The following is a 27554-nucleotide window of genomic DNA, read 5'->3' on the forward strand; positions in this document are numbered from 1 at the left end:
AGAGTCAAAAATAAAACCAAGGATGGTAGCATGGGGCTTAAGGTAAGGGGACAGTTGGGCTAGGTTATTGGTGAGTAGTTTAATGGAGTCTGATTTATTATCGTTGAGCTGCAGGAAATTGAGCATCCAGTATAGAGCAGCAGGCATAATTAAACCTGGATAACAGTTCCTCTGTGCTAAATTGGGGACACGGACACCTCGGGTGTTCAGGTGTTATGAAGGGTTTAACAGATTTAGGATTGTTATGGAGTACAGGTGTGACAGACATATCAAAGAAAATACAACAGTGATCGGAAAGGGCAACATCAGTAATAGTAACATTTGAAATGAAAATGCCTTTAGAGATAATCAGGTTTAGAGTGTGTCTCTTGATATGAGAAGGCCCTGACACATGCTGGGAGAGACCGAAAGTACAGAGCGGAGAACTCCCTAGTGGTGGGGTTGTTTGGGTTATCAATGTGAATATTTAAATCATCGGCGATGAGAAAACTGTCAAACTCAGTGGATATAGTGGCTAAAAGCTCAGCAAAGTCATCAATAAAAGAAGCAGAATATTTTGGAATCCTATAAATAACTATAATGATGTGGGAGGAGCATTTCAAGAGGGAGGAAAGGTATTCAAAAGATATAAAGTTTCCAAAAGACAACTGTTTGCACTGAAATGCATCTCTAAACAAGGCAGCCAAACCACCACCTTTCCTATCAGCTCTGGCAACATTCATGAAATTGAAATGAGGGGCTGACTCAATAAGGGCTGCTGCACCAGTGATACTGTCAAGCCAGGTTTCAGTCAACAACATAAGATCGAGATTATGAGAAGTTATAAGATTATTAATTTAAAATTATTTGTTAGCGACCGACCTGACATTAAGTAATGCAAGCTTCAGTACCTTCTCAATAGGCTCTAATACAGATTGTGAGTGACAGGAGATAAGCCTCAGATTAGAAGCGTTAACAGAGCGAGCAGAGTGGACTTTTCTTTTCCTAGCAGACATTCAATGAGATAACAGGAATGGGGATGAGCACAGGGATTAAAAGGGATGGAGATAATGAATCATTTATAGGTCATTGTGGGGAGGGGGAAACGGCGAGAGTCATTGGACCTGTAGATTGAGAAACATCAAAGAAGGGGGATTCTGACTGGTCAGAGATAAAGGCTACATCCACACTATTAAGTTTTTGTCTTAAAACCCATCACTTTTGCTACATTTACGCCTAGCGTCCACACTACTCCGGCGTTTTCAAACCCCTAAAACAGAGACTTTTGAAAACGCTGCTTACCCTGTTTTAGTTTGAAAACTCAAGACTTGATCATGCAGACACCCACGTTCACTTCCTGATTGGATCTTATCAGTCACGACGTGTCAAGCCATTATAGCTAGGCCTACTTTTGTGATTTCATCCTTTTGGTACACCTTTAGCCAATGCCATGGCTTCCTGCGGCGATGGATAATGGTCCAAGTACTGCTCTAATATATCACCGTATTTGCTTTGCGACGACTTCCAATATGTTTTCCGCCACTTTGACTCGTGTTACTTTCAGTAACAGGTCTACCTCGTCGTCGGTCCAAGCAAAGAAATCTCTGGTCTTACTTTTCACCATTGCTGTTTGTAGTATTTTCTACAACGAAGCAACCAACCGCTAGACAATCTGCTTCCTGTTTACACAGACACACGTATGCCCAGTATACATGAATGGTCATGTGATATGCGTTTTCAGGCGTTTTAGGATGGACGTAGATTATTTCTGAAACAGTGCTAAAACGCTTGTGTGTACGGAGATCGTTTTTTAAAACGAAAACGTATTAGTGTGGACGTAGCCAAAGTCAGTCGGTGAAAACAAGTGGGAGGTTCGTGGTCAGCATCCTGGTACCCCTCTGATTTGGGTGGAGATCGTCATGCTTATATAGGTCCTTTCTAATCCAAAAATAATCATACTTACTAATAAAGTCATGACCAGTGGCCATGCAGAAACTGGATAGCCATCGGTGCAGGCTGAATAACCCTCATCACCCTTCTTCAAGGTGGAAATGGGGCAAGATAAAATACAGTTCTTTCCAAGACTCTCAATTGTCTCTGTGAGAAGTTCGAAGTCCATTTAGTGTTTCATCGACTGTCTGGAGCTAATGTCATTGTTGCTGGGGTGCACAATTATTTGAGCCATAGGGTGGAGGTCTGTGAGGGCTGGAATGTGTTCAACAATGTCTGTGACCTTTGCACCAGGAATACAGTATGTGATGGCATTGTAGATTTCAACTGACCTTATGATGGAATCACCTACCAACAGGAATCGTGGTTGACCACTTTTGCAGCTGTTGGAGTAGACAGCGATGTTATCGGGGACACTACTGAGATGCTGAGCTGGGTTGGGGGAGGGGGGTCCAAGCTGGGTGGGGAGTGTAGATGCTTCTTGCTCCGTCTAAAGGTTCCTGAGACAGGTACAGGCAGGTCCGATGAAGCAAAGCTGTCGGCTAGCTCGGCTAGCAGAGTAAAGACATTCTTGAGCAAGAGAAACTCTGTATCTTTATCTTTTTGCCCCTCTTTACCGCCGATACCCATGTAGAGGAGTCCTGGTGGGGCTGCTGAGGGCTGTCCCCGCTCCCTGGCGTGCACCCAGGACCAGGCAGGGAGACGATGCTGGTAGATTCCAGATCAGCAAGCCGTGAGTGAAGGAGCTGTTGCCGTCTGAGGATATCATCCAGCATGCTCTCTATAGCACAGCATTCTGCCTTGATGTTGGACAGATCGGGACCCATCGGTGTACAGTGAGGAGTACTGGTAAGTAAAAGGGTGCAGGCCAGTTGCTGGCAGACCATAGTGCAGGTTGGAGGCTATCAGGCAAGGCCAAAGGTTTGGGGCTAGCAGTAGTAGCAGTAGCTAAATCAAAACAACTCAACCTTATGAGGCTAATTAGCAGTCCCAAGCTTGACATATCGTCATATAAGCGAATATTATACAGTAGCGTTATCATAAAGCTACTGTAAGAGATTCTTACCTTAAGGCATGCGGGGAAAGAGAAGGCCCTCTTCACTCTTCCCAGGTGCATTGCACGTGCCAAGCACAGAAGCCAGGAGCTTTTTTGACAACTTGAAAGCATGGTTCTCATTTCATTCCCTGTGAATCTGTCCTTGCAGACCCAGAGGTATTAACCACTTTGGGTCACCATGGCAATTTGGGGAAATAGACTTAGCAAAGAGTAATAGGCACAGCACAGCACAGAAAAAAATTATAATGATATAATTGTCATTACAGTATACTAATACTGTATATGAATTATCTACCAGGGCTGTTGTCGAAAGTGATGCCACATTTAGAAGAAGTGTTTGTTTTTCTCAGTTGATATACTGAAGCCATCTGTGTTTCCAGAACAACAGATCTTACAGTACACAACAGTCTTTCTGGAATGGAAATTTATAGAGACAGAGTGATGAAAAAGCTTTACAGGCTCATTCTTGTTTAAGGGATCTGGTACTATAGTTGGGAAATTGTCTTTTCAACTTGGCTTTTTGTTTGATTTTGTTTTATAATAGAGTACCAGGAAAATGGCTCATAAATTATGGAGCGGTTCAAGTAAATGTTGTGAAAAACACCTTTTAATGGCTTTGAAAATGTGTGCACAGTCACTCTCCTTTCTTTTCCAAGGTCAATGAAATCTCAGCTATAAGCTTACAAATGTGGCTTTCAGCAACATAATGCTGGGCCAGGAGATTTAAGACTACCGCTTGCTGTGCTACAATTTTCATATCATTTTTCACACATCTCTGCTCCATTAGGCAGTCCTGTCATCAGTATTTCATATATCATTCAATTATTTGCTACTGTGAAAAAATTCACAGATATTTGTTCTATGCAAGGGTAGTAATCCACATTTAAAATTAAAAGTCTGAGGAGAGGAGCAAACAAAAGGAGGAATCCAACCTTCATAATGTCATCCACCTATTACTGAACTCTAAATATAAAGCAGCAGAGGTGTTTGTATTATAACAGCATGGTATAGGTAAACTGTCAGTAAGATATTAAAATGCAAACCATGTTTTATTAAAATTAATCTTGTTATCTCTGAAGTTCTGCCATTGTTGTGCTGTGTGATTAAAAGTATAACCAGCAATATTCAAAGAGTGTTGTGTCAAATGAAAGCCAAGGTAATCAATTTAAATTTTTGGCAATTTTGTCAATACTCCAGCTTTGTTTGAACCAGTTAATTCAATCTGGCAATCTATTAGCTCTGAGATATTGTTATTGGAAAAACACTTTAGAGAGCTGTCCATAGATGGTCATGGGGCCATGAATCAAAACATTTTTGTTGTGTGCAGAGGAGAGCGTAATAGCCCTTTTTAGAAACCAGTCTGCCAAACAGTCAACCCAGAGGCTTGGAGAAAGAAATGTCATGTCTTGATGAATGGCTGTCTTTGTACTGTGCTCCCCACAAGTTTACCTCTTGCTATATAATAAATCATGATAAATTAGGTCTCTGTTGGTAGTATAGGCTAATTATTTCCTCATTTCATTCCCCTCCCTGTTGTGTTATGTTTCATGTCCTGAAGGTCCGGTGCGCCATATAGACTGTTTTATATTTTGCTATCCTTTCTGCCAGTCATGGGCCCAATCTGGTCACACAGATCGGGAGATTTTATGACTGACTCTCAGTGTGACATCCGGTATTATGGAGACTGATTGGAATAATAGCTTTGCAAAGGCCTGGCGGCCAGCCTGTAGGCTCTGCTCCATGCTACAGTAATCTAAACACAAGCTAGAGCAGCCACATCTCTCAAAGACTCAAACCGAAAGGACTCTGTAACAAATTACAGAGCTGTGATAAAATAAATTTGGGGCACAAAGTTCACAAAGTATCTTATCTTACCACTAAGAGTGGCACTAAATGCAGCTAAAAGTTCGTAGCTAAGAGTTTCCTCTTAAGACCCATTCACAAAGCTCCTGAGCAACTTTTGCTGAGGGACTGAGAGAACACCTAAGCTAAGAGACAGGGCGGAGTTGACCACGTTGCTATGGATGACATCATGTTTTATGAATGAACTTACTCACTATGTTCACAGACTGTGTGTTAGTGAATGTGAAATTAAATATTCATCAACAAACAGGAGTGCAATGAAGTTGGTCATCATTTAAAGTACACTTAATGAAATGTTGAACAAAGTGGGGTCTAAAGAGCACATTTTATGTATGATGAATAATTCTAACAGACAGCTGAGATATTTTAGTGCAGCTGCATTTTTCCAGTCACAGTAGTGGAGAGTTGTGCTAACCATCATATCCAGTGAATTGTTTTGATTGGTTGGTGAGTTAAATGGGCCCTTATTAACTCCTGCCATCAAAATATGCTTTTAAAAGTTCATTATCGTTGTATTGTTCCAAAACACTGATGCAACAAGGCCCATTATGTGCAGCAGCTGACAGACTGTGAGCAGGTCTTCTGGACTACTTCTAATTTCCCACAGATTTACGAGCTAGTTTCAGCACTAAAATGCAATTATTAATAATGAAATATAATTAATAACTACACACATGCTAGAAACTCTGTAAAGCTGTGTACATAGGCACAGCGGTGCTTCAAGCTAAATTCTAACACCAGTAGGCTAATGTCATTAGTTTTGCAGGTATTGGTCATAAACCAAAGTGATGGACAAAGTGAAAATTTGAAGTGACGATGGCACTTGATGAAAAGCTAAACCAAAGCTCACCAAAAACAATTCATCCTGGGGGACATGTGTTCACCAGATTTCATGGCAATTTATCTAATTGTTGTTTCACTCAAAATTACAAATGTGAACCGCATGGTGGCGGTAAAGGAAAAGACAGGGGATCACCAAAGTCATTAGAATTCATCCTCTGGGTACCTGGAATGACAAAATGGTATGGCAATCCATCAAATAGTTGCAAAGATATTTCAGTCTAGACCAAAGTGGTGGGCCGACCAACCGGCATTGCCATGCATAGAGCCATGTCGTTAGCATGGGCAAAAACATAGGAGTTAGGACTGACACGCACCTTATTTTAAGAAGTGTCTCTTAACTCAGCCAGTTAGGAGCTACTTTTAGCCTAAGGATGTTTTGTGAATATGGCGTGATAAACAACATTAACTTAAAGTTGTCCTCTGCCACAATATTGATGATAACTAATTCCACTGGTGCAATGACATTTACAAATCAGTTAGTCTATTTTTTTCTTTTTCTATTAAAAAAAGGATTAGAAAACATTATTATTCTGATTCTAATAAAAATCCCCAACCATAGTGAATGGCCCATATTGCCCCGTTACCTGTGTAAGGTCAAATGCTCAGTGAAGTGGCAGCAGAGCAGAAAGCATACTTACACTGGGTCTCTTAAGATTGTTAAGAGCAGATTGTTGCACAAAATTCAGCCTATCAGGATAATACATCTTTCATAATCTGGATCTACATCTCTATCTCTCCTAAACCCTTTCTCCCCCTCATATCTAGCTCGTATCTCACTGTTTTAAGACTGATAAAGACACACACACAAATGTCTGATGTTGAATCTGAAGTGATGCACTGAATGACGCACAATCATCATGATCATTATAATCACACAGACTAGTGATTCTTCATTTGGTTTGATTGTGGGACAGTAAAAATACATGACAGTACTGAGCTGTCACTCTGGTTTGTCGGTAAATGGGTCACCGCTGTTCATAGACAGTTGAGAAAAACGATTATGTAATTTCTCTCTGTTTTGTGTACTCATTGAGCATCTTCAGTTCATTCTGAGCTAATTAATGACAGACATTCAGAAGTAGTAAAATGTACTTTTCTTCTGCATCAGCCAGAGTCAGGGACAAATTTCATAGTCTATTAAATCTGGTGGTGTGCATGCACATGAGAGACCCAGGCCAGCTTAGAAATGTTTGTTCTGAAAAGCCACTGGAGGTTATGTTTTACAGACTGGTGGCCAAACGAACTGTCACATAAACATTGCCTCAGTTCTGTCTCATGAATATTTTTGCTTCAGTTAGCCAAGTGAGATTTCAACAGGACAATGTGGGACACAGTGTTGCTACCAGCTGGCCCTGGTTATTGTGTATTTGAACATGTGGATATTTAGGCCTACATATAGTATGTGCCTTGCTTTTGTGTAGGTTTCTGTTTTCACCGTGTTATTAACCTTAGAGCAAACAGTCACTGCTTGGGTTTCCTCTGTTATTCTGTCTTCACTCCACCTGACCCTCCTCCCTCCTCTGGTATTAGAAAATAATTGCCGTCTCTGTGTATTTCTTGCGTCTGAGTAAAGTGTTGTTAAAGGGAATGATTGTTTGCTTCTCTAAATCCTATGATATCTAACAGTAATTTCACAAGAGGAGGAGAAGTCTGATATAGTGAGCAAATACTTGTTTTGCTGAAAAACTCTTGGGAAAAGGGTTCAGTACAAAATAAAATGAGAAGTAACAGCATTTGTATGGCAGCCTTAGACTGATAATCTGCTGCTCTAAAATCAATTCTCAAACTCACACCAAATAAACAGTATAGATGTAGTCACAACACAAGATAAAAAAGTATATTTCTCATAGTCCACAGACATAAAAGTCCATCAAAATTCAAGCGACAGATTACCTTCTACAAAGGCGGCATTGTTTTCAAAGCATGCATGTATCCGTTTGTTGTTAATGTCATGTCTTTAGTCTAACAAAGTACCTTGGTATACAATATGGGTATAGACTGCAGGTAATTGCAGTCTCGTTTTAAATGGAATTCAAATCATGTCATTATGGCTGCATTTCAGACTGCATTCTACTCTCCAGCTTTGAAGATGGAAATGTAGGGTTTTATTGCATTATGGCCATTCTCCTGTGAAGTGCATGGTCTGATCTGCCTTCCCTGAATAAAAAGAAAAGTCACTGAGAGCCTCAAAAGACAGGATACATGATCTACATGCTAACATATCCAGTAGTTGCTCAGCTACCTGCGCAAAAGCACAAACAAATGCCATTTCAGTGTCCACACTGCAAAACCACTGCTCAAAAAACTAGACATGCCGAATTTCTGTCAGCTCAGTAACAGGCTGACAGTATAACAGTGCAGCACTGAACAAACTGGCAGAAAAAAAAACACCCCAGGGGGAAAGCTTATCATGGCACGGTGTTCCCTTTGTGCCACCATATCGCGCTGTCATGCAGAATGCTGCCAACCCCACAGCTCTTTTGAGCCACAGAACAAGAGAGCTTGTAAACCTTTTTTTTGCTTTTGGTTTGAGTTTAAAAGGGCATTTGTCTGCTCTTGTGAAATGTCAACCTGTGCACTAGGATCACGTATTGAATGTGGTCACGTCTTTTGTGATGTTTTGATGCAAAATCTATAACTCATTTACAATCAGACATGAGCATTCAATTCAGTTTATAGTACTAAAATAATTGAAAAGTGATGTTATTGATGGCTATCTAATGTTACTGTAAAACAAAACCGCTTGTGGAGTGTAACTAAGTATATTTTACCTACTCACGTACTGTACTTAAAGTGGCTATAATCTATATTTTTATGATAACAATGTATCAAATGTGAAAAAGATGTGACAATGTGAGAGGAGTCGCTTTCTCTGTAGGTGATGAACCTACAGAGAAATATCACTTGAATTTGTAGATCCCCTCGACTTTGCAGAGCTTCATGGCGAGTTTTGGCTCATTGTTTAGCTGTCCGGCCCGCAGCTTTACTGTTTTGGTTCACTCTCACCGCTCTCATAGAGTCGTTTTTGGCCGCAGCAGGAAGCTGTTATGAGCGAAAAAGCTCTATAAACCCACTGTGCACTCCCTGCTCAGCACCAAACAGCACAGAGACACGGTTCAACTAGCTGGTGAACATAGTGGAGCATTTAGAAGCTAAAGAGCCAGATATTTCCCTCAGGAGCTGGTAGAGACCAAAAACAGAGCTTAAAGAGAGTTATTATTGGACTTACATTCACCAGATGGCCAGAAACATGACTCCAAATGAATGATAATGTTACTTCCTATCTGCTGGAGATATAAATAAGCAACTGTGAACACAACATGTCAATCGGTTATTGTTTAAATACACATTTTAAGGTATTTCATTCCTCTTTATACACTTCCACTCCAACTATATATCAAAAGGAAATATTGTACTTTTTACTCTATAAACACTTACTTGACAGATGTAGTTACTTTATCCAGATGTTTCTTACAAAGCATATGATGAGAATATGAACCATTGTTATAGATAACCAACACACTAGTTTAAATTTAATCTACTTTTAACAACTATAACAGTGAAATACTACTTACACATTAATGTATCTGCTCAAATAATATATAATAGTGTAGCACTCACAAGAATCCAGTATGTATTGAGTGCTTTTACATGTATTATACATTAAAATACACTTTGCTTCTGTACTTTTACTCAAGTAAAATTTTCAACGCAGGACTATTAATTACTTTTAATGGAGTATTTTTATGATGTGTTATTGCTAGTTTTACTTGAGTAAAAAATCTCAATTAAAAAATATGTTGCAGTTTGAGGCATTTGCAATGCTCCAATACATCAGCGAGATGTCATTGTGTTGCGACTGTGCTTCCCTTACCCTTAACCAAAATCTGCTTCATTACATGATCATAACCATTAAATATTCTGTGTTGTTTGTCATTGAATGTGAGAGCAAAATGAAAATTAAATTGAAAATCATTATCACACAGTGAATGTGGCCCGTTGCAAACCAAGGCTGTAACACAGTATGCAGGAATCCTTACATCCCAATGAGTGGTGCCACTGAATAGTAACTATACTTCAGCAATGAATAATATAAATGTGCTAGACGGCTGATGGCACCACAATCTTTCCCACATGTGTTTCAACCCCTTTTGTAATTTATCAGATTTTAATTTCATCTGAGTCCTTTCCTTTCTTCCTCTGACTAGATTTACTTCAAGGAAACAAATACAAATGATGAGTTTGATATGTCAACTGTCTCTGCAGTGTCTCTGCAGTGTTTCTACAGTAAAGTTAAAGTTATTTATTGTATAAATATAATCTGATAGTCAGGCAAATTTCCTCATTTGCTTGACTTGTTGCTATAGTTGATGATAGCGAAGTCTATGGTGAGGCTTTTATTCATATTTGTGTTACCACTGCTGAGTTTATTATTTGAAAAAAATAAAAAGTGCAATTATTTCTCTCAAGATTTATTCAAATTTATATTTTTAGGGTCTGTCTGATATAGACAGACCCTAAAAGAAGATTTATTTTTGTATTAATTGTATTAATTTCTCTCTCTCTCTTTTTTCAGATGTAAATGGAGAAGCAGCAGTATCACCAAGAGAAACTGGACATCAATACACTTCTCTCTAAAGTAATCCATTACTGACAATTAATGTCAAACTGCCCGCTGGAGCAGCTTAATGCTGCCTCGCTGGGTGAAACACTGCTAATGGAAAGAAAGCCTTATAAGATCCAGCTCAAAATACACCTAAATGCAGCATAATGCCTTCAAAAGTGTCATGTTTATACCTGTTGACAGTGGTCTGCTGGGCGAGCGCTTTGTGGTACTTGAGCATATCTCGCCCAACAACCACTTATGTCGGCCACATGTCCTTGCCTATACGTAAGACTGTAAAACCCCACAAAAACATTACCTTCGACAACATCCGAACCCGCCCCCTGAACCCACATGCCTTTGAATTTGTCATCAGTGAGCCGAAGAAGTGCGAAAGCGTCACCCCCTTTCTGGTCATCCTCATTAGCACCACGCACAAGGAGTTTGATGCGCGGCAGGCCATCCGGGAGACCTGGGGGGATGAGAGCACCTTCGGCGAGATCCGCATCCTCACCATCTTTCTGCTGGGCAGGAACACGGACGCCGTCCTGAACCAGATGGTGGAGCAGGAGAGCCAGATCTTCCATGACATTGTGGTGGAGAACTTTATTGATTCCTACCACAACCTCACCCTCAAGACCATGATGGGCATGCGCTGGGTAGCTACCTTCTGCCCCAAAGCGCAGTATGTCATGAAGACAGACAGCGACATCTTTGTCAACATGGACAATCTGATCTACAAGCTCCTCAAGCCCACCACCAAGCCAAGAAGGAGATATTTTACTGGCTATGTTATAAACGGTGGTCCCATAAGGGATATGCGCAGCAAGTGGTACATGTCCAGGGACTTGTATCCTGAGAGTAAATACCCACCTTTCTGCTCGGGCACTGGCTATGTGTTCTCAGCAGACGTAGCTGAGCTAATCTACAAGACATCATTACACACAAGACTGTTGCACCTGGAGGATGTGTATGTGGGACTGTGTTTGCGTAAGCTGGGTATACACCCGTATCAGAACAGTGGTTTTAATCACTGGAAAATGGCCTACAGTCTGTGCAGGTATAGACGGGTTATCACAGTGCACCAGATCTCCCCGGAGGAGATGCACCGCATTTGGAATGACATGTCCAGCAAGAAGCACCTGAGATGTTAGGGGAAATGAGAACCACTGAACAATAACTTAAATGTTTGGGGTTTTTTGCCTTTTTCTCCAAATGTCATCAAACTGAGTAATGTATAAACATTGAGGGCTGCTGCAAGTCTCTATTTCCTGACAGATGTTTTCATTAACATCCATATATGTCTATTTCTGCTGATTACACCTCATGATTGTTAATGAATGCATGAGGCTTGTAAAGCGCGTATTCTCATGCATAATTAAAATGTGGTGTTGTTACTGAAAGTAATTTTGTTCATGTATTCCAGGTCCAATTTAAGCAGACTATTCTTTATAAGCATTAAGTCAATCAGCGTTAAGCGTTAAGTAGTATGGCCTAATGATTAGAGACAGTGTTTCAACCAAATGACCTTTGTTCAAGCCCGCACTCTGTCAACCTTCTGCCCTGCTAAAGTGTCCTTGAGCAAGACACTGAATCAATACCAGCTGCAAGGCTGCTGACTTTACATCCCAATCTTCCTGCAGGAGTGCAAGCCAAAGGAGAATTTCTGTGCAGGAATCAATTATAAGTATTGAATTGCTATATTACATCTATATTATTATACATTTTAAAAGTATCATTTCCAAATGAAAGAAGAGTTCCTGAACAATGAGAATACAAAAGTTAATCTTATCCAAAAACAAACCAGATCGTCAGTTGAGATAAGTCTGCTGCTCCCCCTTTGTCTTTATCATGAACACAGTCAGATACAAAGCTGAAAATAAGCTTATCAGTCTCCAAACAGACAGAAGTTGAAAGATAATTTGATATTTTTCAATAGATAATGTCTCTAGCATTGGCAATAATGAAACCACACAGCTGAATTCGCTGGATGCTATTTTTTTTATGAATTTGCCTGATATTTTTGTTTACATATTGTCATCATTTCACTGCCTCTTCTCTCTGAAAAAGTATGATGTATATTTTGTTTTTTTTTAGATGCATTTACTTTTTCCCCTCTTTGACATTTTCGTACTTGAGGTAATCGTGTGTCTCAGCTACGAGCTCCTTACGCCAGCTGCTGCTCTTGGTTATGTATGCTGTATGTCAGTAGCTATTTCAGCTCATCAACTCCTCCGCACATTAAGAGAAATACAGTATCATGTCGTGCAAGTATGAGTTTAACTGTAGCTAAAACCATTACAGACTGGATGTATTATCACATGTATCTTGCATATCAGTGATTACTGAAGCTCTCCTACTGACATCATGGAAAAACTTTGTGTTTTTCAGAAAATGTGGCTTTCATGGCCAAATTTTCATTTCTTTTTTTCAAAAGTTTTGTAGTATTATAAGCTAATGTGACATTTACTGTGAAAGCATCTATCCCGCAAGGGGATGTTGTTATATATTATATGTTTTTTATATTAAAAAACAAATACTTGAATAATTAAAAGTTATATTACTGCTTTTACTTGTTGCCTGTTATAGATTTGCAGAGGGTTACTAAAATGGTTAAATAAATGGTTAAAATGGTTTTAAATTATTTAGCCATATAAAGCAAACCTATGTACGACGGCTTTGTCTACAAATCTGAAATTGCAGGATATGGGTAAGCGCTGAAACGCAATACGAGTGTATTGAATTAACACAGCATTTTATTGCTCGAATTCCACTTTTCATTTGTTAGGAAGAATGTGTAATTCCTTTTTCAAAAATGACATAGTCTCACTTTAAAGCCATTTCAGTAACAATAAACACAATCCTAGATTTTATTTTGACACTGTTGCCAAACTCAAAAGTAGCCATCTGTTAGCTGCTCACCCTTTATAACTAATTTTTTTCTGTAGAAAACATCTATTGCATGTCTGTCTGTCCTGGAAGAGGGATCCCTCCTCTGTTGCTCTTCCTGAGGTTTCTCCCATTTTTTTCCTGTTAAAGGAGTTTTTCCATTACTGAATCGAGGGTCTAAGCATAGGGAGTATCCAATGCTGTACAGACTGTAAAACCCCTTGAGACAAATTTGTTATTTGTGATATTGGGCTATATAAATAAAGCTGACATGACTTGACCATAGTCCATGCTGTAGATTTGCCAAATGCTGCCACGAGGAAAAATGACAGTTGTGAGTTGGCCTTTTGTAGCCAATATCTGCAAAATCAAACATTTAAAAAAAATCTACTTCTTCAAATCATCAGATATTTTAAGTTGTAGTGGAGGTGGTATCAAGTTATAATTGAGTATGTTGTGATACTGTCAGTTAATAGTAAACACTCCACACCGTTTTTAAATAATAGCAATTCTTTATTGTTGCTCCTTGTCAGAAATTTGACATCAGCTGATTACAGAGGGAACAGGGGTAATATGCTGAAATGGTACACATACTATACATAGAAAACACAATAAATTACTTCATATTAAAGAATTTAGTAGAAGTTAATATTTACCACCTCAATACTTAAAAATAATTTAGAGCTACTGGACTTGTTTGGACAAACAAATGGCTTGTCACCCTTTCAATAGTTGCCTTTTGGTTTTATCCTCAGATGCATTGTCATACAGTACTAGAAGAAACTACTATATTTTTGGGAACAAAAGGCTTTGTAGTGCAGCAGGACAGAGCAAGAAAATTAAACTGTTGTGGTTTTGTCTATTAACCTGGCATCTGAATGCACGTCAGCCAGAGCAGATTACATGACTACAGGTTCTGTTATGTTTTATATGTCCAATGACAAAAGCACACATTAACTTGTCTCCAGGGGCTAAGTATCTGCTTGTCGGGTGCACACACTCAGCCCAAAAGTGCATTGTAGTTTGTCTCATTAAGTTAAGATACTTGACTTGTGTCATTGCTGGAATAATACATTTGTGAAATGAATCAGCGGGCTCTGCTCTTTGTGTGGTCTCACTCATTGACTACGTTCTTAGGCACAGAAAAATGAACAAGGCACCTCTAACATTTTGAAGCATTAGCACTGTCGAGAGCAGCAAATTATACACAGTAGCATCCAGGTCTCATTTTGTTTTTCTGCACACTCAAGCAAATGGGTCCCTTCTTGTCAATGTAAAACAGGTTTTGACACAGAAATACAATTCATTCTCTTTTTAGACATTCATTATGTTATTATGAAAATGTGCTTTTCCCCATAAATTAACAAAATCTTACATTCTGTCGAAGACCTCAGGGAAACATCACAAATGAGTGTGTTTGTGAGATGCGAGACAAAACAAATTTGTTTTCACTGTGGCAACAAAACAGCATGAGAAACAAAATAAAAATACCTTCTCATTTCAATAAATAATAAGAGCTTTGCCGAACACAAAGGTATAGTGATGTAAAAACCAAAATGAGTAAAATAAAAAATAAATAAAACATTCAAAGCTACATCTTAATCACCTTATGTCACCACCTGAGTACATCTTTAGGTTCCTGGGCTGTATCCTGATCCCGCTCTGTGCGCTAGGCGGTGGAATGTTGTTAAGGTTAAAGGTCAGGGGACAGTGAGCAGAGAAGTCGGCGCTAAGGAGGTGTAGGCGGGGCGGTGCTTGGCCTCAGGGAAGGTGAAAGGAAGGTGAGGGAGTGAGTTTTCAGGGAGGGTGTTGGGGAAGATGTTGCAGGAAGTGGTGGTGTGTTCCTCAGTCTGTCTGCCCTGAACTGTCTCCCCTGTCTCACCTGCTTCAGCCATGAAGAGGGCATCAGCTAACACTTAGCTGTGCAAAGCCGATCAGCTTCACTTCGTCCGGGATCTCCGTGTCGTCGCAGCCAGAAGCCTGTGTGAGGAGGAAGACATTGAGAGGGTCAACAGGGCTAGTTCGCATTCCTGATACTCTCCTCACCATCAACAACAACTAATCCTGCAAAATTTCTAAAACAGACGTAGTGTAACACCTTGGATTAATCAGGGGATTGAAACTACTGTAAGATAGTGATCTTATTATTTCACAAAATGAGCTTTTCAACCTTATTTTCAAACACTTGGGTGTGTCTGTGTAGCCAAAGCCTGATATAGCTTATTCCTCTGTGCCATAGACACCTATATGGGAACATGGGTCCATTTTAAAATTTTACATCTTCAGCAGGAACCAATGAGCTTGGGGCTGAGTGCCACAAATAGGGTAGGCACTCCACTAGGGTAGAAACATATTGAGAGATGAACTAACGCATTGTTGGTTTTGGCCTTTTCATGGGATACTTGTGTTTTAACTATAAGTGGAGACATTCACATCAACATTCTTTTTAGGGTGTGCAAATGTCACTTATATTGTTCTAGAAGGTTTATAAAATTGCACTCTTACAATTTTATAATGACAGTGAGTAAGAAACAGTATTTTATTGTGGGCGTTTCACATATGGCCAATCAGTTTAATAAGGTCAGTATTGGTGTCATTTCTGCTGCAGTAAATCAGGTCAGAGCATCATTATTATACAATTGGATTAAATGTGGCAATGAAACATTTTGTCTTACGTCCTAGTGCCTTGATCTCTTTGTAGTACACACAATTAAACATAAATGTATATCATATATCGTCAAACTGTGTATTATATACTATATGTGTACTTTTGGTCAGGGGCTGCTTTTCATGGTTTGGGCTACTCCCATTAGTTCCAATGAGAGGAAATCTTATTGCGAGGGTATACAATGATATTTTAGACAATAGTGTGCTTCTAATTTTGTGGCAACGGTTTGGGGAAGGCTGTGTCCTGTATTAACATGGCAATGCCCCTGTGCAAAAACTGAGGTCCAAAAAGAAATGTTCTTCCTAGTTTGTTGTTGACCTCAACCCCATCCAACACCTTTGGGATGAACTGGAACACCTACTGCAAGCCAGGTCTTATTAACATCTGTGCCCGGTCTCTCTACTCCTCTGGCTGGATGGGAACAAAACCTGCAGCCAGGTTCCAAACTCTGGTGGAAAGCCTTCCCAGAAGAGTGGTGGCTGTTATAGCAGCATATTATTGCACATGATTTTGGAATAAGATGTCCAACAGTCATGCATGAGTGTAATGTTCAGGCATGCTCATAATATGTTTGGCTGTCCACATACTTTTGGCCATGTAGTGCATCATCCCTAAACTTATCAGGTCCCAGTGACAAAGCACAATATTTGTTTTACTGAAAGTTCAACCTTCCGGCCCCTCATCTCACCCCAATTTTTAGGCTGCTCAGATGCTTTTCACAGAGGCAATATTAAAAGGCAGTGTGCATTTAGATTTAGAGTGTTCCCTGATAACCAGGGAATTTTTCTTTTTCATTCAGCTCTCCTTCTCCAGTGAATCAGTGGCCTAACACCTACCGGCCTATAGCAATTCACACCTGATTGGGGAGAGACACTCCATTTCTCTGGGGGTATGAGAGCACTGCATTTGTCTGATCAACATGGAGGGACTGTTATGATAACAGGTCGCTCTTTCTGAGTCTATAGTGACCTCTTGCTCAGTTTAGTCATAAAGTTGCTCTAGTGCCACCCACACCATAAATTGTCTGCATAAAGTTCTATGAACAGCTCCCCTAGCAAGGATAATTATTCTCACTCCCTGGGTTTTGTGCCACTGCACTCGTAACTCTTCGTTTAGAAAGGCAGAGTGGAGCCACAGAGGAGCAGTGTTAACATATGGAAATGTAAGCATGCCCATATATCTACATGGTGTGCCCGGCACTGCCCTCACTCTGACTCTCTAGAGACTGGTCCACCTGCAACGCTCACTAGATGCTGATAAGGCAAACATGGCAGAAAGGTCACTTTATAAAGCACTGTGACCCAAAGCACAGATGTTGTTTACCCACAAATACAGAAAGGTCAATAAAACATAATTTACATAGTTTTGTCAGAAGGACTGACATTATTGCTTCCTTTTTTTCTTCACAAATGTCACTGTTTTTCTAATAGTCATACAAAGGGCTTCTTAAAGTGACACATTCGCAACATGCACTTAGTCTTCGTCTGTCCTCTCCTCTGCTGTGATTATAGATGATATAGCGCACAAATAAATAAACAGCATCCAGCAGTTTCAATTATGATTTAACAAGATGCATCACTGAGTGAAGCCAGCAGAAAGAAAACAGTGCTGCTGCTGGTTGAAAACTGTGATTGGCCTTCAGAGTTTTGTTCATGCTGGATGAAGAGAGGCTGTTTAAATCCTACACTCCTCTCCAGGGATTATACACAAGATACAATCGGACATCATGTAAAATATTATAGAAAAACATCAAAGGAAAGCTGTGATACAAGCTGTTCAGCTGTGAAATATATTTTAGTTACTTTATTATTTTAATGTAGGCTTCCTATGGGCTAAATGTACATGCAGCTGTGTTACACAGGATGAAACAAACATAACACATTGATTCTCGATTCTTGGTCAGCTGGTCTCATTGGTTAGTGCTGGAGTTTAGTGCTCCACTCCACTAACGTTAGCTAGTCTGTGAGTGATGGGGTACAAAGTAGCCACAAAATACTTAATTTCCTCATGCAAAGTTAATTATTCCTTATAACCTTCAGTGACCGATGTTGGTTCATTCTGAAGCTATTTGGTTTGTTTGTTGCCTTTCTAATAACTCCACATTCCTCACTGAACCTTTCATCAACAAGCTGTTTACAGCTGGACATTGTCAGCCAGGACAAACCCGGGAGGAGGTCATCAACCATCAATCATCTAGAAACTCACCAGCTTAAAGGTCAACACTCTGTAGGTAGTTGGGTCATCTACAATCTTCTGAAGGTTAGCAGCAACTGTGATGCAGAGGGCATACAACAACATGATGTTTTATATATAACATTTTTAAACTATAGTTAGGTTATTGTATCATTTCACAATTAGATGCAGTGAAAATAAAATAGTAAAGTAATTTCTATCAACTTTAGTTATGTCAGGTTCTGTTGACTTGCCAAATTAAATAAATGTCCATCTCTGATAATAGCCTTTCCAGTAAAATCCTGATACTCTCTGAGTGATGTTTTATGGTACACAGGCTTAGATAAGTATGTATTCAGACAACACAATTTCCCAGAACAAAGAGGTAGAACATTACCAATAACAACATCATGCCCGTTGACCAGGCCGGCCGAGAACAGTTCCTGGGAAACGCCATCAGCGGTGTCTTGTGAGGGAATAACATGACAAATATTGGGCCTGCAACATTCCACTTAGCAGGTAATTGTTTTAGATACTGAATTAGATACTTTCAAGAGCACAAACACTGCCATTACCCAATAGACACACAACAATCCACAGTGCCTAAAGATGTTATCACAAAGGGAATAGCCCATTCGAATTCATACAGGCAGAGCTCTTACCTCGCCCAGGAGTGAATTCAAACCGGATGTCATTCAGCTCCTTTCTAGAGTTCCTGAAAGAAGAGACAAGAGGGTGTGACTGCACAAGTAAAATCTGAAATGTCAGATTTAAATGTATTGCAGCTCTCTCTGTTAACAGTTGTGTTTTTAGGGCGCAGAGACATGACTGAGCTGCAGAACATTAGGAAACAAGCATGAGACAAGGGCTGTGTATAGATGTGAAAATGACTTATGTGAACTAGGAGAAGTGATAAGGCGGTCAAGCAGCACAGCTGGCATGCTAACACTGTAGGACCACATCAGTGAGCTTGAGGATGAAAACAAGTATGAGATTGTTGTCCTTAAACCTGCATTAATTGATTTTCTGGCCACTTGGGGGCAGTGGAAAGAAGCTGTAAACACAACATTGACATACAGTACTATCACCTTATAAAGTTGCAATGGTAAACATGTTAGCAAACAGTGGCGTATTTACTCATCAAGCAGCAACATTAGCATTCATTTGGAGTCGTGTTTGAGTTCACCTGACAAATATTTGCCCAATATTCACTCTCCTTAAAACTCTGTTTTTGGTTTCTAATAACTCCTGATGGAAATATCTGGCTCTTTAGCTGCTAAATGCTCCACTATGTTCACCAGCTAGTCACTAACTTTGTCTGTATGCCGTTTGGTGCTGGGTAGGTAGCGTACAATGGATTTCTTATTAGGTTTATTGGTGAAAACGGCACTGATAAGAGCGGTGAGAGTGAATTAAAACAGTAAAGTTGCAGGCAAGAAAACCAAAACAATGAGCTGAAAGGCACTAAAACGCTCTGCAGAGTTGAAGAGAACTGCAGAGTCTAGTGATAATTCTTGTCACTACCAGTGACTCCTTTCACATTACACATAATCATTTTGATCTATTATTTAATAGAAATGTTAATCACCTTTCCCCAAGTAACTAACGCAATAATTAGGTAAATGAGTTGCAATAAAAAAAGTAATGAACATTATATTGAATGTGAATTTTCCCTCACTTTGAAAAGATGCTTTGAACTTTGCTTGTCAAATATTGAGGTTTACCATAAAAGCAGTGCACCTGTGGGAAAAGGTGCTGTAGTAGTGGATGAACATGCAGAGGACATGTCTCAGTAGCTTCATACTGAGCAGCATAAAGGTAACAGCTGTCTAACTGCTTCTCCTGCATGCCTCACACCTGCTGTATCCACAGAGATATATACTGTAGAGTTGAAAAGAGGATATCAAAAATGCTCTTCTCAAAACTACATGAAGAACTGAAGAAAATGTTGGCATTTCCTTAGCTTTGTGCATTCACCTGTTTACTGTATTCTGTGATTTCTGTGAAGATTAAATGTAACTAAATGTGATTTTAGTGTTTGCATAGTTCTTTAATGTATCTGTAACTTTGAAGTGCCATGTATCCTCAACCCTGGTCTGCAGTAAAATGTAAAAAAGGAAAAAAACAGGCATGTATACATCCAGCTTCTTTGATTGCATTGATGATGTGCCCTCCAGCCTCTTTGCAGCATCAACTTGCATTCATTTGCATCACTTGTATTAGAAATCTGTCTTTAAAATATGTGTGTGACAGGGGAGTAGCCAGTTGCTGTTAAATGCAGGACGTGTCAGTGCTACCCAAAAGAAATGTGGCAGGAGGTGATTAATTTGGTTTGTAGTCTAGTTAAATAAATGACACTTCCAGCCCACAACCCTCATTTCAGACGAGATTAGACCCATAATTCAGCACACACATAACCAAAGACATATCTACAATGAGTTTGTTAGTAGCAAGTCTACAAAATAGTGGGAGTAAGGACTTACTATCAGCTTAGCTGTGAGTCAACTTGACTTATTTAAACTTTAGAGAGTTACAATTAGAAAAAATAAAAAAAAAAATAAAAAAACTGGGTAAAAACTGGTGGAGCAGATGGACGTGAACATCTCTATTCCCAGCAGTGGAAGCAAAGGGTGCACATTGCCAAGGCTGTCGAGGCAACATGTATGTAAGAGGATAGTAACCCTGCCCAAATAAATCGTGCTTAAAATCTGCTTCCTCCGTAGAAAACCCACAGTGTTTAGAAGGCATTCTTTCAGACTACGTCAGGACCATCTGGCCATCGATAGTGGACTGAACACTGTCGTGACGTTTGAGAGTTACAGTACCTTTTTAAATACCACTGAAGATTTAATGTTTCCACAGTTCAACAGCAGTAAAATTAGCATTTCACCCACCAACCCCCTTTTTCTTTTTGACATGTTGTGAACTAACTTGTATAACGTGTATGTGAGATGACTGTAAAATGTCACTGAAAAATGTCAGGTTTATGACACATTATTTAGAAAAAAGAAACGGCGTAATCCTGAAGTGGACAGACTGCTTTCCCACTAGTGAAGACAGGTCTTTGATTTTAGGTAGAGGATTTAACAAACATTTCACTGGCAAACATAATGGAGACTGGTAGGTAAATGTCTAGGGCAATCTTTTAAAAATGTTCCCACATGTACACCTGGTAATGTTTGTCAGGACAACAAATTACAGACCTGCATTAATGGCTGTCACAGAGGTTACTGACAGTGGAGGCGACTGGTATTTTTAGGTATGACAAATGTAGATATATCACAGAAAATGCAACACACCATGATGCCAAGACCAACAGACACATGATCTACTGTGACAAGACTACATAGTTTTATTATACATTTTATGTCACACTCACAGGGGGGGCAGGGTTTTTTTTTTACACATACTGACAAACACAGTCAATATATGTATGGGGAGAATGTTATGACTGAAAGAAGTACCCAAAGCTCATATCTTAATAGCAGATCACATGGCTGAATGCACATAAAAATAAAAGAGTTCAGGCAGCAAATTGTATTTTGTTAAAGATGTGATCCAGGTGTGACACAGAAAACAACAATTTATAGTACTTGCAAAAACTATTAAAACTTGTTGTTAAACTTTTACTAGGCCTACAACTAACCCTTACTGTTACTGGTAACGCTTTATTTTACAGGTTCATAAATTCCTTATATTTTCCTAATAATTTCCAAGAACCTTCCTGGAAAGAACCATGATATTTGTTATTAATTATAGAGAAATTAAGACAGTGGTCAGCCTCTAGACTTTCCATTAATGAATTCTAACTCATTTCTAGCATAACCTTGAGAGTCAGTCTTTTAGTCAGTAAACAGAAGGTCAGCTGAACATGCAAAATGTTACAATTGCCTACAGGCAAACATACAATTCACCAAATGTTCTCTGAAGCAAACTTCCTAGGAAATTATTAGTGTTATTTTTTAATTAGTAAAACAAGGCATTACCTGATTGTTTTTACTATAGATTAATCTGTCAATTACATAAATCTACATAAATGTCAGACATTTTTGAAATATACCATTCACAGTTTACAGCCTAAGGTTACATCCTCCAATTAGGTGTTTTATCCAACTAACGGGCTAAAACCCCAAAATATACCGTATTATAAGGCAATGAGGGATCATGTCCTTGTTATTGTACTAGTGAAACCTAATGAGACGCCTGTGCAGAGGTGGTTGGGACTTACTTGGCTCAACACAACTGACAAGATGGCAGAAAGCTGTAAACCCATGGGTGGCATCACAGGCACCACTGTTTCTCTAACATTTATTAAGAATATATTTCAGAAGCTACCCTGACATTTGTAAACTGCTAGTTACCCTTTATAAAGAAGAACCTTTACAAAACATGTGGAAATGTCACCTCCAGACTGAACTGCTCAGTGAAATCAATTTGCATCTAGGCTATTTAAGCTCCAATGACATTGCACCAAACAGCAAGCATATTATGCAAGTCTGAACTTCCCCTTCAAACTGCTGACAATACTATTCTCAGGAGACCTCAGTGTCTTTGTAAAAAAAAAAAAAAAAAGATTGAATGAGTTCCAAGCAAAATGTTGACAAAAATCCAATCATGCTGCTGCTGTTCTCCCATCTCTGCTACTGAGGGGATCATATTACCATAAACTCATGCTAATCTGCTGAACTCCCTTATTAGTTGAGAGAGGAGACCAATTAGCTGTTTATTTTGGTCTCTCAAATGCAATTACTTTTATGGATTCGCTATTTAAATTTAAACTTTTACAAATTCTCAAGTACCATATTTTTTTTTTACAATACTTTTATTGCTGTGTTTTTTGCCAGCATACCCATATATTAGTATAATATTTTACCTGACAACTGACAACAAGATCCAGGTTTTAAAACACTATTTTCTCTGAATTTACATGAGGCCTAGCAAAAACAACTTGTCTGCTTTACATTGATATTCCAGATTAATGTTTCATTTAATCCCCCTACTTAAATACACTGCTTCTTACGCAGTCTCACACTATTTGTGGCCACAAATATCTCGTGTTCTGCCCCCAAAACAGAGGAACAGAGCCAAAGAAAATCCCAAAATATGATGCAGTCTCTCATCTTATAATACCTTCTGTGCTGATTCACTTTAAAACACATACCAGCCAAATCCTTCTCAACAATAAAAAAAGTAAATTTTCTCTTAAAGAAACAGTACTCAGTCAGACGCAAATAGCTCAGAACCTGTTCCCTTGCGCTTATCCCAAAATTTTCATTCAAAATGAAGCAAAATGCTCCTAAAATCATAACATCTTCTAGTTTAGGGAATATAAAGCATAATACAAACATCCCATCATTAATACATCCCCTATGTCATTCTGGAGAGCATGTCAAAGGAGAGGCTATAGAGAAAGGTCTTGGTAATCCACCAGGGAATATATGAGCATTTGAGACCTTCATATTTCTCTGAAAAAATGCCATCAAGTCTCATAGACTTACATCTAAGAAGGCATCCATCATGTGTCTGCATCTCTAATACTGAATATTCTAGCTGAGAAACCAGAGAGACGACCTGACAGCCCAATGCTTGGATCATATTAAACACAGTGAATGCATTTCTCTGTAGAAATTAATTCATTTGCTGCACGACTCTGCTTTGACACATTTTTACAAGTTCATTCTAAAGTTACCAGGATAACTGTATTTTTACATTTAAAAAGAGCTTTACTATTGATAACCACGTCTACTAGGCTTCTTGTATTTGAGCAATAAAATCCACATAAAACAACAAACATTAAACCATGAATAAACTGTGAAACTGAGGAACCAAAAAAAGTCCAAACCATCGAAAGAGGCAATTTATTTTAATCACCAGGTTAGAATAATGACTCTTCACCAGCTATGAAACAGCTAGCCATCTTCTGTTGCATCCAGACCACTGTTTTGTTAGTAAGCACAGAATAAAATGGTTTTCTGTGCTATGGTGAATGCCTGGGGAGGGACCTTCAAATGTCTGTTCAACCAAGAGTGTGTGCTCTGCAACCAGCTCATCAGGGAGCTACAGGCAGACCTTCAACTGTCCAGAAATGCACCGCTGTCTGTCTGTTGCTGCATCCCTTAAAATGTCCTCTCTCTTTCTCAGTATATTTGCATACTGAGTAAGAGGGAGAGGGAAGATATAAAGCATATGATATACAGATAATGAATTTGTAATTTGAATATCTGCCTTGAATTCCCCCTTAATACATATGATAAGTAAGAGAACAAAATTTTGTTTTTTTCTAACAGGAAGTATCTACATTGATCACTCTTAGGCTGAATCACAAGCCTCCACTTTGCCACTGAAATTTGTTCATAAACAACAATGTCTGGAATACTACAGCAAGAAGCAAAGGGTGCTAAGAAAGGAGGAAAGCAGATTGTGGAGCACAGCCAGAGAACCAATGGAGTGTAACACTCTCCTCCCTACGACACGACTGGTGAGACAAAGGGAGATGAACCGATCCATGGCAATGCCAGTTCCCCTCTGTAGCAGGCAAAGATCATTAGGTCTATTAATAGCCTGCATGTTTAGGACAAAGCAAAGTGATGTGCATCCAGAAATTTAATTTGTCATTTGTAAATCTGCTGTGCATTTCTGCTTTTATTTCACAGAAACATAGTGATTTTTAAACTGCTTTTTAAGACTGTGTTGCCATGAGTGATCCAAATCAATATTTTCTTAAGATTGCCTTGTGTATCAGCAGATGATTGAGAAAATGATCTGAAAAAGAAGCATCTGTCTCACCTTAGCCGTAGTACCATGTTCACAGCACCTTGAATGTAGGGTCTGTCCTCAAAGGGTTCGACCTGTATGAGAAAGCATCTGGTGATGAGGCAGCTTACATGGTACAATAATGGACTTAGAGATCAGACAAAAATGTTTTCTGTGAAAAGAAGGAAGCTTTGTGCACAGCTTGTACTGCAGAGCAAAAGAGATTCTGGTAACTGCAAGATGAACATATAGTCAGAAAACATAAACCACATGGGCTGAGTGTGCGGCCAATGCCGCACACTCAGCCCTGTGGTTTATTTTTTCTGGAAAATGTCTTCCATTTATTGCAGCTGCAGGGAAGTTGTATGGGAAAAGAAAAGGAAGGAAAGATATATCACTATTATCACTAGCATATTACAAATGGAGTCTTTGTATGGCAAATAATGGATATTAGGGGTAAGAAATGACTGCTGAGTAGCTGTCAGATTTAATTCCTGACTGGAGCACAAGACTACACCTCAAACTGCTTTGTCTCATTTTCAAAATGACAATAGCCTTAGAAAATGGGCTGCAATGGCAGCGAGTCTTTAGATGAGATACACCCAGCCACTGAGCTGGCACTGTCAGGCAGACAGCCATTTACTCTGAGTTATTACTGCTGAGAGCATCCCTCCAGGAGACCGACATTCACACACATATTCGCCCACCGACACATGTGCACAGACAGACGCACACATGTACAGTATGCACACGCATAGATGTACACAAACACACACAGACAATCAGTGTGGCATCAAGGTCATTGAATCATGACAAATTAGTGCTGCTGCTGAATCCCTCACCTGGGGATGCTGAATAGACAGCCCTTCAATAGGGACATTGTTGGCATTCTCCTCATTCTAGGAGGAACAAAACGAGAGGCATAATTGTGCAAATGCTATTACATCTTTGGTAAATATCAAATCAGAGCTCATCGTATAAAGACAACACAGGAAAGCCAATTCAAAACAATCAAGGAGGAGCAATTTGCTGGCTTCCTCAGACAGTTTAAAACAGGTGCTTGGCTGTTTTGATTAAACTGCATAAAAATGTGTGTGGTGAAATAAACATTCATAATTGAGTTCATGATTCTTACATAAGCTTCAGCCCAAGTAGGCCAGTTAACTGCATTTCCACAAATGATACAGCAGCAGAAAGGATGAAGCTTATTTGTCTATGACAATTAGTCTCTTTGCCAAAATACAAAAAGAGAATTTGAATTGCATGTTAAATTTGGTGTATGAGAGGAAGAGCTAACTTACATCTTTGGCCTCATCTTTGACCCTTCGTGACTGGAGGGAAAAATCAAACAATCAATCATTTTTTTTTTTCATATTCATAGGTAAACAGCAATAATAATGATTTATTTTCTTTTTTCAGTTTCTCAAAAAAAAACTTGTAATGTATACCCTTAATGCATTTTTCAGTTTTCATTCACTGTATCTCTGTTTCAGTACAGCTGCTGAAAAGTAACAAGCCTGAGATCGATGAAAGGAAACTAAAAACACATCCTTCGATTTTCTCGAGAACCTTTCATCTGATCGACTTCATACTTGTCGGGTGTATTGCCGAGGACCCAATGGAGTGCAGTGTCGAATTTGGTGCAATTTGGCCAGATGGTGGCACCATAATAACAAACTTTACATTTTGGCCTCTAACTTTTGAACCGTAAGTCTCAGAAACAAATATTCTGAGTATATGTGTATATAAAATATAAGCCACTCTCAAGCCAAGCAATCAGTCTTGGCTTGAGGGTGGCTGAACGGGCACTGCACTAGTCTAACTAAAATGGAAGGAGTCTCTCTGTATGTATGTAAGCATGGTTCTCAAGAAAGCTGCAAGCAGCAATACCGGACGTCAAGCAATCGGCCCATTCCGAACAGGCACGTTTTGAATGGGCACTGCACTAGTTTCTTAAATCATTACTTTTGGTAACATAGTATTTGTTGCATCATACATTAAAGCTGGGTATCTTTATCAAAGAGCTCTTTGATTATAGCTGTCTACTTCCTCCTGCCTCAAATCCTTGCAGCTATCTTCCAGCTCATTACAGCAACCTCATGACAGGCTCTCTCAGAGATAAGCCATCTGCTATCCAAAAAACAGACTGATCAGGGAGAGAAGGAATGTACAGGGTTAAAGACAGAGGGGAAGTTACATAACTGTTTGATCTACAGGTTAGACATGACATGCAACAATACTGACCAACACCTTTGTAACTCAAATTCTGAATTTCTATGCACACAATGTAGTTTTGTTACAATGACAAATAAAGCTGAATCTAAAGAAATATCTTGATGATGAATGATGATGTATTATAAAACTTGTTACTCATATGAATTTGAAGATGAATATAAAGACTCATGACTAAATATGAAAGAATACACACTGCCGAGGCTGGCCTTTGTGGAGTCTCACCTACCCTGCCCTGATTCACTGCTGCCTTGCCTTCCTCACTGCCCTCATCAAGCTCGTCATCGCTCCACTCCCAGTCTCCATCCTCTGTCTTGTGCAGGTGGCCACTGGAGCCTGGGACTCTCCTCACCTGGACCATGACAACACACAGCCAGCACACTTAATGTTAATGATATCATTCATAGTTTGTTTTTTGTTTTATTGAACACGTATGTACATTGTGTTTTACCCATTGTTTTACAGGCCTTTATATTAGAGCAGTGGTTCTTAATGTTTTTGGAGTACTGGAACCCTTGTGATGAGCTGATGTACCTACATGATCC

The 27554-nt window shown here is 39.3% G+C and overlaps 2 protein-coding genes across 10 annotated transcripts in view; one reads left to right on the forward strand and one right to left on the reverse strand.

Moving 5' to 3' along the window:
• The window catches only part of b3galt1b (UDP-Gal:betaGlcNAc beta 1,3-galactosyltransferase, polypeptide 1b), a 53711-nt gene extending 40844 nt beyond the window's left edge, over window positions 1-12867 (forward strand). For 4 of the 6 annotated variants that reach the window (XM_044216914.1, XM_044216913.1, XM_044216917.1 and 1 more), the window contains 2 exons: window positions 2564-2778; window positions 10269-12867. In XM_044216914.1, the coding sequence (XP_044072849.1) occupies window positions 10463-11449 (987 nt within the window). In that variant the 5' untranslated portion in view covers window positions 2564-2778; window positions 10269-10462 and the 3' untranslated portion in view covers window positions 11450-12867. The remainder of the gene's footprint in view (window positions 1-2563; window positions 2779-10268) is intronic. The other 2 variants (XM_044216918.1, XM_044216912.1) reach the window with 1 other exon arrangement.
• Window positions 12868-13676: 809 nt separating this feature from the next.
• The window catches only part of stk39 (serine threonine kinase 39), a 34569-nt gene continuing 20691 nt past the window's right edge, over window positions 13677-27554 (reverse strand). For 3 of the 4 annotated variants that reach the window (XM_044216908.1, XM_044216907.1, XM_044216910.1), the window contains 8 exons: window positions 27239-27361; window positions 26079-26108; window positions 25620-25676; window positions 24811-24872; window positions 18687-18739; window positions 18422-18490; window positions 18058-18122; window positions 13677-15164 (listed from right to left, as the gene is read on the reverse strand). In XM_044216908.1, coding sequence (XP_044072843.1) covers window positions 15090-15164; window positions 18058-18122; window positions 18422-18490; window positions 18687-18739; window positions 24811-24872; window positions 25620-25676; window positions 26079-26108; window positions 27239-27361 — 534 coding nt within the window. In that variant the 3' untranslated portion in view covers window positions 13677-15089. The remainder of the gene's footprint in view (window positions 15165-18057; window positions 18123-18421; window positions 18491-18686; window positions 18740-24810; window positions 24873-25619; window positions 25677-26078; window positions 26109-27238; window positions 27362-27554) is intronic. The other variant, XM_044216909.1, reaches the window with a different exon arrangement.

This window comes from Siniperca chuatsi, linkage group LG12 (assembly GCF_020085105.1).
Source record: "Siniperca chuatsi isolate FFG_IHB_CAS linkage group LG12, ASM2008510v1, whole genome shotgun sequence".
NCBI lineage: Eukaryota > Metazoa > Chordata > Actinopteri > Centrarchiformes > Sinipercidae > Siniperca > Siniperca chuatsi.